The sequence below is a fragment of the Tauraco erythrolophus genome, chromosome 4 (genome assembly GCF_009769465.1).
Source record: "Tauraco erythrolophus isolate bTauEry1 chromosome 4, bTauEry1.pri, whole genome shotgun sequence".
Classification (NCBI taxonomy): domain Eukaryota; kingdom Metazoa; phylum Chordata; class Aves; order Musophagiformes; family Musophagidae; genus Tauraco; species Tauraco erythrolophus.
In genome coordinates, this window is record NC_141468.1 from 44195477 (window position 1) to 44213317 (window position 17841).

Here is a 17841-nt window from a genome sequence, read left to right on the forward strand (position 1 = left end):
ATCTCATCAGGTCCCATGGACTTGTGCACCTTCAAGTTCCTCAGATGTTCTCGAACCTGGTCTTCAAGTACAGTGGGCGGTGGTTCATCCTCACAGTCCCTGCTAGTTCTTTCCACAGCTTGGGTGGTAAGACAAGAGGCTTTACCATTGAAGACTGAGGCAAAAAATTCATTGAGTACCTCAGCCTTCTCTATGTCCCGGGTAACCAGAGCACCAGTATCCTTCCGGAGGGGGCCTACATTCTCTTTGGACTTCCTTTTGTCCCCTACATACCTATAGAAGCATTTCTTGTTGCTTTTTATATCCCTTGCCAAATTCAATTCCTTCAGGGCTTTAGCCTTCCTCACCTGATCCCTGGTCACTCGTACAGCTTCTCTGTATTCCTCCCAGGCTATCTGTCTCCGCTTCCACCCTCTGTAGGCTAACCTCTTTATTTTCAGTTGGTCCAGGAGCTCCTTGCTCATCCACGCCGGCCTCCTGGTCTTTTTGCCCGACTTGTTCTTCGTCGGGATGCACCTCTGCTGAGCTTGGAGAAGGTGCTCCTTGAATGTGGACCAACTTTCCTGGGCCCCTTGTCCCTCCAGGGCCACCTCCCACGGCACTTTGCCCATCAGGTGCTTCAAGAGGCCGAAGTCCGCCTTCTTGAAGTCTAGGGTACAGAGCTTGCTGAATGGTTTCCTTGCTGCCCCATGGATCTTGAACTCCACTGTGTCGTGGTCACTGCAGCCAAGGCTATCCTTAAGTTTCACATCACCCACCAGTCCCTCCCTGTTGGTGAGCACAAGGTCAAGCATGGCACCCCTCCTTGTCGGCTCCTCTATCACCTGCAGGAGGAAGTTGTCATCCACGCATTCCAGGAACCTCCTGGACTGCCTGTGCCCTGCCGTATTGTCTCTCCAACAGATGTCAGGGTGGTTGAAGTCCCCCATGAGGACCAGGGCTTTGACCGAATCAAAAGGGGTAAATCTTTCCATTTGTAATCAGAAAGTGCAGAGAGATGGAGAAACGGGGAAATACCCAAGCTATGTATCTTCTCTTACAGCATGGCTATCTGAGCCAGCAGAGACGAGCTGACCTCCACTAACCTTGCTTCTGCTTCCTGGCACAGGAACACAAGGTTCATGAAAATTTTGGGGAATGCTGCTCACAACATTTCCACAATTTTTTATTCTTTATCCATTTCATTCCTTTTGATTGAAGTTTTTGACAATACATCAATAATAAAACTTTGTGTCAGCATAATGAGAGCCTCATCTTGTTGAAAGTCTTAAGCACTCCTGTAATATAAATAATCAACAGTCACCTAGAAGATACAGGACAATTTGTTTTCCTCAGCTACAGAAGAACATGCCCTGAAACAACTACATTTGTCTAAATGAAAGAGGTGCCTCATTATCTATTTTAGCACTCTCTTCAGAAAAGAAAAAGAAAAAAACTCCACAAAAAAAAACCAGCTCTGTAACATATTTTTCTCCGAAACATCTGTCATTTTCATTTAATTGGCAAAGACTGTATTAAGAAACAGCCAGTTTATAGAGGCACTGTACAAGTACCACTAAACTAACTTAAAAAGAAACTTAAAGCAATCTTTAGTTTCTAAGTCTCTGAAGTTATCAAATTGAGTTAGACATAATTTGACACCTAAGAAAAGGAAAAAAAGAGACCTTTACATTTTTATTTTGGTAAATTAGATTATCTATCATCCAGCACACACACTATCCACTACCTCAATCAATATTCAAGCTGTTATTGAACTGCTAGTCTACATTTTTAAAAGAAAAGGTCCGCTTACTAAAATTTTCTGGGAGCAGTTTTATGTTTCACTTAATGCTAGCTCTTACTGATCTTCTTCTAAAATCACTTCAAATCTGATATATGAACCACATACGATGGTAACTTGTTTGGGGAAGTCAGCAAACCCTCCCTCGCGTGCCAGCAAAAGCAATGAAAACACACTAAAAGAACTTTTGTTTTTATTTTATTTTATTGAAAGCAAGGGTTTTCAGATGACTCTGGCATTGTTTCACCTAGTTTCTGCACTCCACCAAAGTTTAACTGGAAACCTACCTCGTCTATCATTTTCCTCCTTTCTGTGGCTAACAAACTCTGTTATTTTCATTAATTTTTAGTAAAAGGCCATAATATATCTACCCCACGAAGGCAAGGGATCTGCTTTAATAGGTCATCTTCTGAAGATGTTTGCACTGGTGATCTTCAAGGCATCCCTGACACAATGGCCATTTAATTGACCATTCTATTGGTGTACAGAAGAGATTTTATAACAATAATTCATTCTCTACTATTGATTCAAAGTTTAATAATTGTATTTTGCAGTAGTTTTGTCTGCCCACTGTGAGTAGTTATAGTTTACTCGTCGGAAGGAAAACTCCTAGAGTGCAAGCGGCAGAAGTCTCACGCAGAGTCTCACCGACGGAGGCAGGCAGATTTTAAATCAGATGCCTTTGCTATGCAGGAAGGAAGAGGTTTCTTGATAGCTTTTGCAGTCTTGTATAGCAGACCCAATCTCAGTGTATGCAAGCTTGATTAATTTTGACTGCCTCCATTCAGCTGCAGTCAAGTTTTTCTCTCCTAATTTTTTTTCATGCTACTTTGCAGACAAGATTGCCCAAATCTGGACTGAGCTGTCTACTGCCATGGAAACAGAACAGTATTCTCAAGAGATAAACACTGCATCTCCTCTGCTTGTGCTTCAGTCTTGCTCACGAAAATTAGAGGTGCTGGCACAGATTTCTGCTGTAACCTGTAAACTGGACCATTACCCTACCTGGCAGGGGAGAGCCAGCTGGGAAATACCAGATCCATCGTGGGTAGCACCATCAGCATTTCCTCCTCGGAGGCAAGGTGCCAGTGAGCTTTAAAGAGTTGTGCAAGGTCATGCTCAGGTAGAGAAGTCTTGGCAGAAACAGCCTAGCTAACTCTCAGTTAGCAGCCCGTCTCAATAGAAGGAAAATAAAATAAGGTTGTAAAACTGCAAGTTGTTTTCTTGTGTCTCTGCAAGTCTTTGAACAAGCCAGCTTATATCTTAAGCGCAGAGTAGAATCACATTGGTCACATTGACCATCATACTTGGTTGTCAAAGAACACGCCGTGTCCATGCTAATCTTGTAAACATTTCAGCAATGTGTGATACCCTTCAGAGGTTTTCCCCATTTGTTTTCAACTGCAGTGCTCTAGTCGCTCTATTCCTTCCTTAAAGGTAAAAAAAACAGCTAGGGCTAGCTCAGAGCAGCTGGGGCAAGGTGTGGGCTCAGGGGCTGCTCCTGCTGCAGGTGCTGCTGCAGGGGACTCCCGCTGGGCACACCAGCCGGGTCAGGGAAGGCAGGTACAACACAGCCAGCAGGACACCAGCCCCTGGCCACGTACCTGTCCTGTGCGCATCGGGTGTGAACGGAGCTGTGGAGAGATGTGTCTGCACCGGGGGAAACGGGGCCATCGGGGCATCAGCAGTCTTGTCTAAGACCTTGCCTACCTCTTGCAGCAGGAACTCAGAACAGCGACCGTTGTTAGGTCCTGGACTGATCGAATCTGCCAAACCACAATAACTACAGCAGAGATCGATTTTTAACATCTGTATCCCATAAGAAAAGTGAATACCCTCCTAACTTTTGCTAGTCAGTTTAGCTATGGTCATTTCCCTAAGCTTTTTCACGTTCAACAACAGAAAGACACATGCCTCTCAAGGTCTGGAAGACTCTGCTTTTTCTGCAGAATAAGCAGACAGCCTGAAGACTGCAACAGCACAACAGAGGTGCCTAAAGCAGCTGCCTAAAGTTAAAGCAGCGCACTCCTGCCAGTGACTAACCCCGACCTTGCCGCAACCACCCGCGGCTCTCGTTCTTGAGGTTGGGTTGCTCTAACACCTTCTTCAACCCCCTACACCTTGAAAGCACACAGGCTAAAACGGCCTGAGAATTTTATACCCTTCTTAAGAAGGTATCGTCACTTCAAGATCATAGCGCGAGTGCCGCAGCGTGGGCACGAGCTTACCGCCAGCCTCCAGTGGGAATTCAGAGTGTCAGTCCTGTAACCTTCACCCTTCTACTTAGCTTGCAATTCGGCTGTTAGCAGGACTGGCAGAGAGACAGAAGTCAATCTGCCACCGCTGTAGTGAGGAATGCCATTTAAGCATGCAAGACAGCTACTGGCAAGCCATGCACGAAGATGTCCCTTACTGCCGCTTCGTTCCACTTGGGTTCTCATCGGCTTTTTCTCAAGATGGAGGTTATCAACAGCAATACACACATAAAATCAAAACCAACACCAACAAAATCTTATCTATTTTTTCGGAAATGTTGACTGTCAAAATGGAAGAAGCATTCCCATATCATGTAATAATTATTTTTTTATAAAACTTTAAGCAGCCAAGAAGTATCACACGGGAGATTCAAAGCACCTTTCTAAAAAAGAATAGATTCTTAAGATCTTCTGTTTGGGAGCTACCTAAACAAAGAAAGTTCTCATAATATTCTAAACCCCTACCTATCTAAAGCTCTACCTTAGCGTACAGCAGAGCTTCCGTCTTAAGTGTACTTTTATGCTTCTCCCACTACCATGACTGAAAGATTGCTACTCCTCCTCCAGAAAAGGAAGCTCTATTTTAAAATCTAGCAGTATCATAATTACTGTGAATATTGCACTAATCCTGGAAAAAAAGACCACTACTTATCAGGTTCATTTACATTTTTTAATAACTCCTTGGCTTAGGTTTTTAATATTAATTTTGAAAACTGCTTAGGAGCTTCCATGTGTCAGCTCCCATCCTACAGCCACCCAGCCCTTCTCTGGAGCAAAACACGTTCAAGAATATGGATGGGCAAAAAGGCCATCGCCTCTCCCAAGGGAAGAGCATTACCATGTCCTGTCTCAGCAACAGGACTTTCAGCTTCGCAGTACAGAATCGACACAATGCACTTCCAGTAGCACAAAGACATGTCACTAGCCTCCGCTTATATTTTATTAGATTACTAAATTGACAACTACCATGCCGATTTTTGTTCGATGCTTCTGAACATTTTCTATCAGGCTAGATATCAGGAACTGGAAATTGAATCTCAGTCTAAACTAAGCATTGTTGTGTTGTTATCATTCTAGGGTTTTTTTTCAAGAGTCAGAACATCTTTTTCCACCTTCAAACTGCTCATAGATATGAGTTATGAATGCACAGTCTACATTAACTACTGCCATCAAATACTCTCTACAGCCCAAGAGCACAAGTCAATCTAACATGTTATTGAAAAGACTGTCTTTGAAGTAAAAGTGCAAAGTAACACTTTGAAGTCTGTGATTATTTGGAACTAATACAGCTACTGTTTTTACTACTGCTTTCATTTTAGTGAGAGAAAAATGCAGTTAAGCCAAAAAGAATACTAACAAGTCAGTAATCTTGACGTAATCCTCACTAGTGTCTAAAGCAACCTTGTGGTCTGCTCTTTCAGGGTGAAAGGCAGTTCATAATTTAATGTATTACTCATGGTAGTTAATTCACTGGGGAGGAGGGGGAAGGCACTGCAGAAATTACTACAGTAGTAAGTTAACCAGGGGGGCTGAAGAAAAATCTCACCTGGTGACAGTGCTCGTTCACTGTATTTACTGAGCAAAACCTTTCTGTTCACCAGGATAGAGAGAGCCTAATTTAAGTAAAAGGAGAAAAATAGAGCAGTAGGAAATAATAAAAGTCCTACATCTTGAACATTATTCAAGTGAAGCGAGGTTTGGCTTGGCCATTACAGTAAAGGGTTTGTAGCCTGCAGGTGGTCTACCTGCACATCTGTGCATGAGACAGGAGCAGGGATTAGTACCCATGTCAAAATCTAATAAAGATATGTTTCAGCTAAGACAACAGATTCTTCATCAAAAATAAACAATGATGAGACCAATTCTAATAAATACCTGCATACATTGTTATATTACGTGCCATTTATTAATTGTTTACATACAGTGCCTGAGAAGAGCTGCTGTTAAACACCTTACATTTCATAGATTTCATAGATTTCTAGGTTGGAAAAGACCTTAGAGATCATCCAGTCCAACCGTCCCTAATCTCCCATTAAACCATATCCTTAAGTAGTTCATTCCGGTTCAGTTCCTTGTGCCTAGTTTAGGGCATCACATTCAGCGCAAGAAAGGCACCAACTGGCACTTAAGGGAGAATAATAAGAATGGACTAAACATGTCCAGTTAATGTAATTTTCCCAAGTAGTCATATTTACCAGACTTCAGATCAAAGGGGAAAGCTGTTGCATAAGGAAAGGATGGGATAGTGGGAACAGTAATCAGCTTAAACTGTAGCAAGAAAGATTTAGGTTAATCAGTAGGGAATTTTCCAACATGAAGTGCAGTGAAGCAATAGAGCACATTACCTGGGAGTATGGTGGAGTCTCCATCACAGATGAGAAGAGGGCAGACACACTATTTTTTCCAGATAATACAGGATAAAGGAGTAGGCAACCTCATGAAATCTCTTCCAGGCTAATTTCTTCTGACTGTATGCGAAGGAATAGTATTTTCACTGACCTAACTACTGGGTAGGATTTTCTTCACAGCTGGCGTTCCACAGGGAAGAGTCAAAAGATATGAACGAATGAAAAATATTAATGAGTAGTGATGTCATCACAGCTACTTTTTGCTTTTATCTGCCCAGTCTCCTGTCCTCTCCCCCAGGGATTTTTGTTGCTGGAAGTTACTTCATATTTTGATTTATTTCAGAAAAGTCTTTAGGGTTATGGCTGTTACTGGAGAAGCTCATTTCCAAGAAGGATGCACCCGAGAGAAGAGAGTTTGGAGGCATATAAGATAAAATTGGAAAGAGAACTTAGAAATCACAGTCTGAAAAAAAGGAGTATTAGAAAAGCAGCACAAGGGATATGGAAAGTTAGTTATCTGGCACTGATAACTGATTCCCTCTCACTGTCTTGGTTTTAATAAACAAACACACACACTTTTCTGGGTGTTTATTTCGCCTTGATTACTTGAATCTATGCAACAATAACATCTAGAAGAGATATTTATCAAAAGCGCATTCAACCCATAAAAAGCAGACTGTTGTAACTTGGTTTAAACTGTGTTGCTATATCAGGCACTTCCAAAATGCTGGTTTTAAAGGGGAAAAAAAAAAAAAGTTGTAGCATTGGTTTGACCTCTGTTGCTGTTCCCTTTGGTCACGAAACACTGAGAAAGGAGCGGAATTCAAGAATGTCTAGTGGATGAAAAAACCTGCAGAATTCACAACTGAAACCTGCGGTTAATCACGAGTATCTGCAAGGCAAATGCTATTGTCAAAGGAAATTACTTCAGGGCAATAAATTTACCAGTGTGAGTGCAGGATTTAATTCATGTCGAGAAATCATAGGATCCTAGAATTAGTCATAGGAGTCATTAAGTATTCGCTTACTTGACAGAAGTGGTAATAAAAGGGAATGCAGCTTTAAGATACATCAGCAAAGCTGAATTTTGAATTTTGTGAGGGCCTTGGCCAAAACTGTTAAAATAATTATTTCTGGTCCTTGGAAGGAACGTGCCAAAGAGATTCTTTCAAACTACTCAAAAGGGCAGTTCGAAATCAGTGTCGAGTTTCTACAGGGAGAATACTCATTAGCAAAACACCTTGGCAGCACATATTCTAAATAACATTTTCCCTACCTTTTCCAGAGTCTCTCAGGTTCCTCTTTTCTCCTAAAACTGGGAGGGGAAATGGCAGCAAAAGGTCAGAAGACACGAGCTAAAAAAATACACAAGCCAGGAAAAGATCCTAAAAATATTAAACATCATTCATGAGAATGCAGCCTGCAAAAATCAGACCACAAAGAAATGGCTGTTACTTTTCTTGTTTTGAAGCTGCTTCTCTGGGGATGCTCGACACACAAAATTCTGCTGGTAGCAACAAACACAGAAGTTTCCATGCACAAATCCAATTAATTCCATCCAAACTATCACACATCGGTGAGGAGAAAAAAGACAGAAAACAGGTACTCAAATACTAGAAATTCCAGGTAAGCACAACAAATACTATAATAAACATTAAGAAACCTGTAATAGATTTTTTTTTTTTTCTGAAGGGTACTTTCTCTCTAGTAACTTTAAGCCTCACAATCAAGAAGGGGTGCAACAAAAGCATAAGAACAAAATATATAACGAAACAAAATATTTCATAGGATCATCATGTAGGTACCGTCTTACCATATTTCTTTCCTAAGTACCTTCTGTTTCAGGTAATGTTTTGAAAAGTTCTCAGTGGAAAAAATAGCCTAAATAGGTCTGGAAGGAAATACTACTTGTCTCTTTCATCACTGGAGATGCCTCATGATTACCAGAGAGTCCTCCTGACAGTGTCTCAAAGACGAGATGGTTAACAACATGAAAAGCAAGTACATAATTATCTCAGTCTCTAAATTCATGAATATAAAGGAGAGGAAGAATAAATTATTAGGTGTCAGAGTAATATCCAGAAAAAAAACAAATGTGATTTTCTACCTTGCCTTTTTCTGCCACAGAAATTTACCTGCTTTGTTTTTCTGTGGACTTAACAGACCATCAAGTAAGAAATCAGTTCTAGGCTTTCTCTTTTAGTATCTAGAGACAGCATGCTCAATAAAACCCCAAACCAACTCAGCCAACAAACCAAATAACCAAATCCAAAAAACCCGCAAGACCAAAAAATCCCAAACAACCCCCCGAAACTCCAAAACTGAACAGCACCTCCATACAAACATGCAATGGTAGATACATTTTTAATCTTTTTGTTTTTCTGGCCCCAAAAATTCACAGAATTTCATGAGCTGGCAGTGACTCTTACAGAAATAAATGAGTGTGTGGGTGTGAATCAGTAATACCTCCTCTCAGCAACAAAGCTGTCCCAGGTGAGGATGCCGTATTTCCATTAGCTGACAAAGTGACCCTACTGAAGGTTTGCACGTGTGCCTGTGTTTTGCGTTTTAAAAACGCTCCTAAACATTCCAGCTAACATTGCCAGCGCATATTCATTTGATGAAGCGGGCGCAGTCCTCGAGAATGAGGAGTTATATCACTTCATTAATTTCCACTTCTTTTCTGGGAGTACGCGCGCATCTAACAGGACAAAATACGTTTGTAGCATAATGCACTTCTGATATTCTCAACTACGGCAGGTTGCTAAGACTTTTTTAGGAGAAATGTAAATCAGGGTGGCATGAAGACAAGTAGCCTTAATAAGCAATGAGGTTCAGGACAGAAGCCAGCCAGCTTCTCTGAGAACACCACTTCTAACTAAGAATACATCCTAATTCAGAAAACACAGGCAATTCTTAGCAAGGTAGCAAATACACAAAAAGTTTTGTTTGTAATACATTTAAAGGCAGTAAACCCCAGCAGACACCTCCAGAAAGTTTTAAAACTACAAAGCATTGATCAAAGAAGAGGATTAGGTTCATCAAATGTTTACAAGTAAGTAAGAGCAAATCAGAATGCAATTAGAACATTGAGACTACTGAAGTCAGACATGACAGATCCTTGTTTGAATACAGTTTCTGTGTTTTCCTACTAACTGCAAGCAGTTTGGGCCAGCCTTGGGTAGAAATTGCTTTGAACTCTTTACTATCTTAAGTTTAGACAATGAAAAACAGCAGGCAGATGGAAAACGAAAACTACATTTGTGAACTCCATTAAAAATTCACTATAGACATCATACCTGATGTTTTGAGGCAGACACTGATCCATAAGTGACCCTGTAGTTAATAGAAATTATACACCTAGCATGTTTTACACAATTACCAGAGTATCTACTTGTATTTTCAAGACATTTCTGACTTTTAGAATTTATTGTAGATTACCCTTGTTAAGGATCTGTCTTCAGGTTAAAAAAAAAAAAAAAAGCATGACTACCAAAGCTATGGAAATAATGTTCCTATAACAGCATCTCATTTTAGTGATAAGAGCAAAATAAAGAACGCTTAATTTGTGGCAGATGTGACCTATACAGCCTCTGCTGATAAGCAGGCCCACTAAGGATACATCCCCTTGTCATTAATTTTTCCATTCTGTAGGATAACGTGGAATAAACTTCCTAAAAGCATCGCAAAAAAAATAAGCATTGCAAAAAGAAATACGTCAATACCTCATTTCACAATCACTTTCACATTTATTAAATTCAGCTACAATTTTATCCACTGGTGCAACTCTCCTAAGTGAACAAGTCTAAACAGAGCAGGTGATTCTTTGAAAAAAACTAATAAAAATGCCACTCAGTATTTTTCAGTTACTTGAACAGACACATTAACTAGATCTCTGTAAAACTAGCTGAAGTTGCCCTCTCAGAATCACCAATTCCAAGAACACTAATTAACAAAATCTTTCTTGCAAGAGAAATTCCAGTAGGAATGGGGAGCAAGAAAATCGTAATGAGCCACATCAGAATTCTTGCTTAGAATAAGAATTGACAGAATTTCCCTTTCTCTGTAAACCAATACATACAGACTTTCGCAGCCCAAAGAACCTCCTCAAAACCCCTCATTTGAGGATTTAGAGCAGAAATTCTAGCTACGGTTGAGGAGAGGGTACAAACAATCAAAACATAACAATGCACAAGATGTCAGAACAAGACGGTGCTGTATGTAGAATGAACCAGTCAGCCACAGAAGGACCAAAGTCCCTCATTTCAGCATTCATTTCACTGCCCTTTAATTCCTATGAAACACAAATTCTGTCTCAGAGGAAGGTTCTGTCAACCACTGACTATAAATTCAAAACCAGGCAGACAAGCACAGAGGAAACTAATATATTTTAATTGCATAGGCTTAAGAAATGCAGTTCAACATCCAGTTAATTTTGGTGACAGGTATACTGAAACCAAAGGTGCTTTCTCTTTCTCTCTCTCTAATTAACAATAGATTTTTTATTTCTTAACACAAAGAATTTTACAGAATTAACAAGATGTATTACATTGAAAAGCATATTTGGCTGAATATTTGAAGTAGCAAGGAGTATTTTAATTCACGGTTTAATTTTTGTTGTGACAGAGGTGGTTGAATTTTGGTGGTTTTCTTTTACACTTTTCCGGTTTTATACTTTCAGAGTAGGTAGGAAATGATATATATCAGTTTGACAAAGGATATCATTGCTAAGTTTTAGTTAAAAAAAAATCACAACAACAGAATGTACAGAAACCAGATATTTAAATATAAAGCACTTATTTTGAAAACCACTGAGCAAAATACAGGAAAGGAGGAAGTGCATTACAAAATATATGTGTGCTTATTAAAACCTTTGGGATTCAATGCTTAGGTTCAGATGCCTGACCAAGATGAAAAAGTAAGATCAGTCAAGATGGTCTGCGCACTAGTTCACAGGCTAATTGGTGTGATTATCTCTGCACTTTCAGTACTGCTGGCATCCTCAAAAGCGGAAAAGGATTACCCGCTCTGTTTCAGGCTATGTACCAGGAGAACCAACAAGAAACGAGACAAAGGCTGTTATAAGAATAAACATATTATTTTTAGAAGAAGACGACTTTGAATAGAAGCTACAACCGATATTTATACAGTCAAAACTAAAGCTTTTCACAATGCATCATAAAAATAAATTTTGTCTTGCATATACTCCTTCATGCATTTTAGTATTCTAATTCCCTCTTATTTTAAAATAGGCCACTTTATACTAATATCAAGTAAAGGACGCCTTTTGGTATCAGGAACAGCCTTTATTACTTCCAATGAAAAGGAATGAACAACATTTATATTAAAAATGTGGTTAGCACAGCTCAACAGACACTCTAAGAACTTTGCCATGTATTACTCTGAAAGCATCTAAAATTTTTAGTCCCTGAGATTAGTTTAAGACACTAATTATAAAGTAACGCACATCAAGACTAAATCCTCCCTTATTTAGCTCACTCCTTGTTTAGAAAACGTCTCTTCTTCATTTTTGTCGTCTTCCACTCTAAATTCCCCAAGGATTCCTTAAGGTATTAACAAAATCATCATCATCCGTAATTCCAATACTTAATCCTTCATAATAATCTTCAAACTCGGAATAAGACACTTCATTGGGATTGCTGCAGGACTCTCCTAATGTTTCTAGAAATGATGATTTAATTTCTTCTTCTGTAGCTTTGCCTGTGAAAGTATATTTTTTCCATTAAATACATTTTCAAGAGCAGTGAATATCCAGCATTTAATATATTTCAGGCAAGAAATTCTCAAATTTTAGCTTGCAATTATTTTTTCTTGAACAAATTCAATATTCTGATTTCAGAATTAAGTCATTGGCTTACTTAATACCAGCTGCAGAAATTGTCTTACTTTAATAGCACATCACAGCATTAAATACCAACAGAAGCATGAGGCCACAACCAATTTCAATGTGTTATGAGATCAGGAAGATTTTTGTCTCCAAATGACTGCAAAACCTAAGTAATGTATTTGTAAACTAAAATTTTGGTAATTCATAAGTCATCTTGCAATAAAGTACATGTGGAATGTAATATAATTTTGAAGCTCTAGGAAAACCTTAAGATGCAAGTTTGCATTTGAAAAGTGTTCTGCAATTGACACGTGTGTGTTTTAGTAGCTTAATAAAGACTATACTCAAGATGATTTCATAGCATTGAGGAAAAAAATGGGAAAAAAAAATACAGCATTATAGCATTGGAAAAATTTGCATGTGTAACATCCCTTTACCACCATTTTTCTTCACGTGTCACCATTAAAATCACTGGCAATACAAAAAACATCCTCTCCTCTACAGGTAAAACACAGAGTCGGGACACTAAGGAGGCTTTCACAATGACTAGTTTGGTACATAAGATGTTATTTTAGAAACTGACATACAAATATTTCAACTCCTATTTTTTTTAACAGCAGAGTTTAAACAATCTTGAGAATCCTGAAAAAATAATGGAAGATACCAATATTTTCTCTGTAAGGGATGACAATCCTGTCCCAGAAATAAATGAATAATTTATTCAGAAGGAACTTCAATTGCTGCGTCCATTCAGTGTCAGTTGGAAAATTTGCATATTTTGATGGAAAACAGTAATATGAAAATGAGCATATTCTCCTAAGTGAAAATTACTAATATCATTTGCGTCACTGATAACTTGCACACCAAAGCTGAGAAATAGCTGCTTAAACATAGTCCTATACAGGCAGAGAAAGGAACTGCTCTGCATATATGCAGTATTTGCAGCTTGATAAAAAGCAAGTAGTAATATTCCATATATAAACTCCATTACTATTTATAGTCATATTCCAGATAGACACATTGCAGGTCATCAGAGGAAAAAAAGTTCTCCTTAGCAGCTCAGGTCTAAGCCAATATGAAAACAGTTTGTATTGCAACTAGTTTCTGAATTTGGTTATCTCTGCTAACAAGACGACTTCAGCAGTTATAGCTTTTAATTTTTTTTTCCTTCATGTGAATTACCTGCCAATACTAGAGGATGTTTCTTTGCACAGTAACATTTTGTAATATCTACCACAGGCACACTCCCAGTTTTGTTGAAATCTAGTTTCATATAAGCCTATAAAGGAGGAAAAAAAAAATCATAAGCATATAAGGAAAAAAAAAAGTAGAAAGATGCAAAGATCAAATATACTGAACTACCTAGCACATATTTTCAGATCTTGTGCCACGGATTATGTCAATTTACCTATTTTATGTAAAGTACCAGATATCAGAAAATTATTCTAGATTAGGGAATTTCATGATTATTTTATCTCAACAGCTTTCACATCAAATGTGGTCCCCTTACCAACTCAATAAAAATTTGTCTTCTCTCCAAAATTTCTAGCTCATCCTTACAATCAGAAGTTAAGCTGCTTCCGTCTGCATCCATGCAATTACTAAGATTCTTGCATCATTCTGACAGGCTTCAACACAGCCTCTTCATCATTGCTAATGGCAGCTTCATTTTCATTTAAGTTTACTCAAATACTCATGCTCGATACATAAGGCTAGGAGAATCAGATCCCCCAAGAGTAAAAGTATGTGTCATTTTTCTTGATCTTGATATCCACTGGCTACTCTATTGGCTAGTTTATAATCAGTATTTCATACTGCAAACAGCTCCATATTACATTACAGACATATAACAAACAATTTCAAATATAAGAAGTCTCACAAATATAACAACTCTATTTGTAGGACTCAAAGGAGGCAAATATTATTGTCTCTCTTTCAGATATTGAGGAAAAAAAGTCTGCACACAGATACAGTGATCTGCCAAAATAAGGAAACAGTCTTCTTCTGGAGGAGATACTTTCAGGGTGTCAGGTGCTCTATGCCCTGGCCTGAGTTGTAAGAATAGCACACATGTGCATAAACTCAAAATAATAAAGGAATCACTTCTAGAGTTCAAAATTAACTAATTCAACAATGGAACAGCATGAATTCTAATTTATGTATATTTTAATAAACTGATCCGAAAGTTAAAGAAGTAAATTACCACAATTCAAGAAAATGAACAACAACAAAACCAACCACCAGAACATGATGAATGTTCCAAAGAAGAGCAACAAAGCTGATGAAGGGTCTGGAGCACAAGTCTTATGAGGAACAGCTGAGAGAACTGGGGTTGTTTAACCTGGAGAAAAGGAGGCTGAGGGGAGATCTTATTGCTTTCTACAACTATCTGAAAGGAGGTTGTAGCAAGGTGGGTGTCAGTCTCTTCTCCCAGGTAACTAGCAATAAGACAAGAGGAAATGGCCTCAAGTTGCACCAGGGGACGTGCACTAGGGGAGGTTTAGATTGGATATAATAGAAAAATTTCTTCACTGAAAGGGCTGTCAAGCATTGGAACAGCCTTCCCAGAGAAGTGGTCAAGTCATCATCCCTGGAGGTATTTAAAAGACTTGTAGATGTGGTGCTTAGGGACATGGTTTAGTGGTGGACTTGGCAGTACTAGGTTAATGATTGGACTTGATGATCTTAAAGGTCTTTTCCAACTTAAATGATTCTATGATTCTATGAATACCAACTTCAAATTTAGACTGAAAAATACCTGCACATAGAATATCTGCAACAAAACTTACTTTTCTTACAAACGCTTTCCGATATTCATTCATTTCTCCAAATATGGCACGAGTAAATTCTCCATAGTCGACCTTATCACTCTTGCTATCATCAAGAACAAGCCATAAGGATTCAAAGTCCTGCAATTTAAAAATATTTTACTGAAGTTCTTCACCATGTCCTAGAATGAAACAATTGCTATAATAGGAAATTAGAATATTCTCACAAAAAAAAACAACTTCCAAATCAAAACTGACTCAAAGATTCATCAAAATGATGCAAGTCATCATCTGCCACTGATATTTGCAGTTTTAATAGCTGTATGCTGTTTTTAAAACAAAATTTATGAAATCAAGATAAAAGATAAGTAAATAGCATCATATACATTATTTTTAAAAGCCAAAAAAGAAAAAATGGATTGCAATCGCACTTGCTTTTTCATGATGTAAAAAGATTTCACATTCTTAAATTTATTATTATTTATTTTTAAGAATAGGACTGAATGCAGAAATGCCAATAGAGGCAAAGGAAAAAAAGACTTTGCAAAAAATAGCTATTAAACTATAGATTTAAGGAAAGAAAGGCAGCGATTCCATAAATCAAAGTAAGATAATACCCATGACTACAGTTTCAGCTAGACTTACCTCTTCAGGTATTTCCAAATGGAATACTTTTAGAGCTTCTTTAAAGTCTGCCTGAGAGAGAAAACCATTTCTGTTCTTGTCTATGTGTCGGAAATACTTTCCTAAGCCCATTACAACCCGAACTCCTCTTTTACTTAGTGCATTTCTGAGTATACCTGAGTATTTAGAGAAATAAAGGACAAACTGTTTACCTGAAGTTGGTCACATGCTATCGAGCTGATATAAAAGTAATGAAACTAACAACTACTTATGATACTGCTGTTAAAATTACACATGCATGCATACAGACTCCCTTATCTTTGATGAGAGAATGTTCAAAATAAAATTATCAGTTACTTAAAATTTTAGTAAAAATCACGAAAAGCAGCAGCAACATCTAACAACACATTTAAAGACATAACAGAAGGAAAGGAAGAATGGATATTGCTCTTTACGTACTCAGATTATAAAACTGCTTACTTCTGCTAGAACTGATTACATACCATGATTCAACATACAAAGCAATTTAGCAACACTACTTTGGTAATACAAACATTCCATATGGGGGACACAGTTGCTCCTTCATTGTACAAACATGTTAAAGACACATGGAAACAAGAACAAATATAGGTAGTTTTGCAAAATCATTCCAAAACAATCTAGACAGAACTATTTCTATAATAAAAATGACAACCTTGTCAAAATTTCTGTGTAGCAGGTTTACTTTAGGGATGTCTGAGTTTCTCAGCATACTGTTAACAGAAGTCATCTGCTATTACCATATCATATTTTTAGATTACTTGTATCTACAATTCTAAAGCAAAATAGAGGGGAAAGTGAAAGAAAAAAGCTTTTTCCAGTAGAGTTCAAATTCAGATGTATGATAAAAGATGCCTTGAAGTATACACACATAACCTTCTTTTAAGCTCCACCAGCAAACCTGAGATGTAGTCAGTCAACTAAGAAATCAATTTGTGTCTATTATGTTAGCGAAAACATGGAATAACTAGAAGATTAAAAAATATCCCTTTATTTATTATATCCCTATTATTTATTATTCCAACAAGTTTTCTAAACGTAAAGGCCCAAGCAGATTTTAGTGACCAAAGAGCGCCTACTTAAACCAGGTTTAGCTAATGACTGTAAAACGAGCTTGAAGCTGTTCAGTCCAACAGTCAGCTTCAGTCAGTTTTTGTCGACCACAGGTTACAAAGTTAATACGCAGCACTGGATAAACATCTTCCCATAATTTTAAACATAAAGCCATGCCTTTGTCCTAAAAACTGTAGGTAGGAATCCCGTAAAATTTAATTACATATTCCAGAATATACAACTCAATTATATTCACATATTTTAATAACATAATATTGAAGACTATCAAAAAAACAACTTATCACTGTATAGAAATAATGGCCCAAAGAAGGATCTAGCAAAAAATTAACTAAAGACATGAGATTGTGTTTGTACACTTTGCCAGTATCTTTTTAAATTTAATGCCAGTTGAACATAGGATCAGTGTTATGCTTCAGCATTTTTTTCATAGATTATGTTGACACAGAGATTAACATTTTATTGATGGCATTCACAATTATTCTGTATAGTCTCCATGATCTTTAGCTAGACTGTTTATTTAAAGAAAGAGAGAGGATAAAGTATTCTTATGATTGATTTATTCTGGTATCAGATTCTGATAATATTCTGATAAACATCTAACTTCTGTTTATTTGCATTTATACAAATAAAATATTTATAATATTACAATTGTTCTTTTGGATTGAACTGTAAAGAGATATAGAAATTAAAATTAAATGGGTTCTGGTAGACACAAACCTTGAATCTTCTTGAAAACTTTGCCGTCATCAATCAATTGCTTGGAACACTCTTGTTTGAATTCCATAGAAGAAGCTCTAGAATAATCAAAATTAATCTTGATTGGTGAAATTACAAGTAATATTACTGAATTCAAAATAGCTGTAGTAAAAATCATACTGAACTTTGTATTTAATTCTTATACTACCTTTATAAGCTTAGTATCCAATCGCTTGAGTTTGAGATGGTACACATCAAAGTCCTTGCTAAACAGCTGCAGATATGCAGAAATTCCTTTCTGACAATATTCCATTAGCAGCTCCTCTACTAATTTATTAATCATGGATAATTCCTCCTGTGTATAAAATCTCCAGAACTTTATTTCAAGACAGTCCAAATCTTCAGCTTA

At 37.6% G+C, this 17841-nt stretch overlaps 1 protein-coding gene across 6 annotated transcripts in view; it reads right to left on the reverse strand.

Annotated features, from left to right (window-relative positions):
- Positions 1-10756: 10756 nt before the first annotated feature.
- CAPS2 (calcyphosine 2) overlaps positions 10757-17841 on the reverse strand; it is a 31835-nt gene continuing 24750 nt past the window's right edge. For 4 of the 6 annotated variants that reach the window (XM_086610877.1, XM_086610876.1, XM_086610875.1 and 1 more), the window contains 5 exons: positions 17454-17530; positions 15645-15799; positions 15021-15140; positions 13414-13510; positions 10757-12104 (listed from right to left, as the gene is read on the reverse strand). In XM_086610877.1, coding sequence (XP_086467003.1) covers positions 11929-12104; positions 13414-13510; positions 15021-15140; positions 15645-15799; positions 17454-17530 — 625 coding nt within the window. In that variant the 3' untranslated portion in view covers positions 10757-11928. Of the gene's footprint in view, positions 12105-13413; positions 13511-13572; positions 14573-15020; positions 15182-15644; positions 15800-17453; positions 17531-17841 lie in introns of those variants that run through there. The other 2 variants (XM_086610878.1, XM_086610879.1) reach the window with 2 other exon arrangements.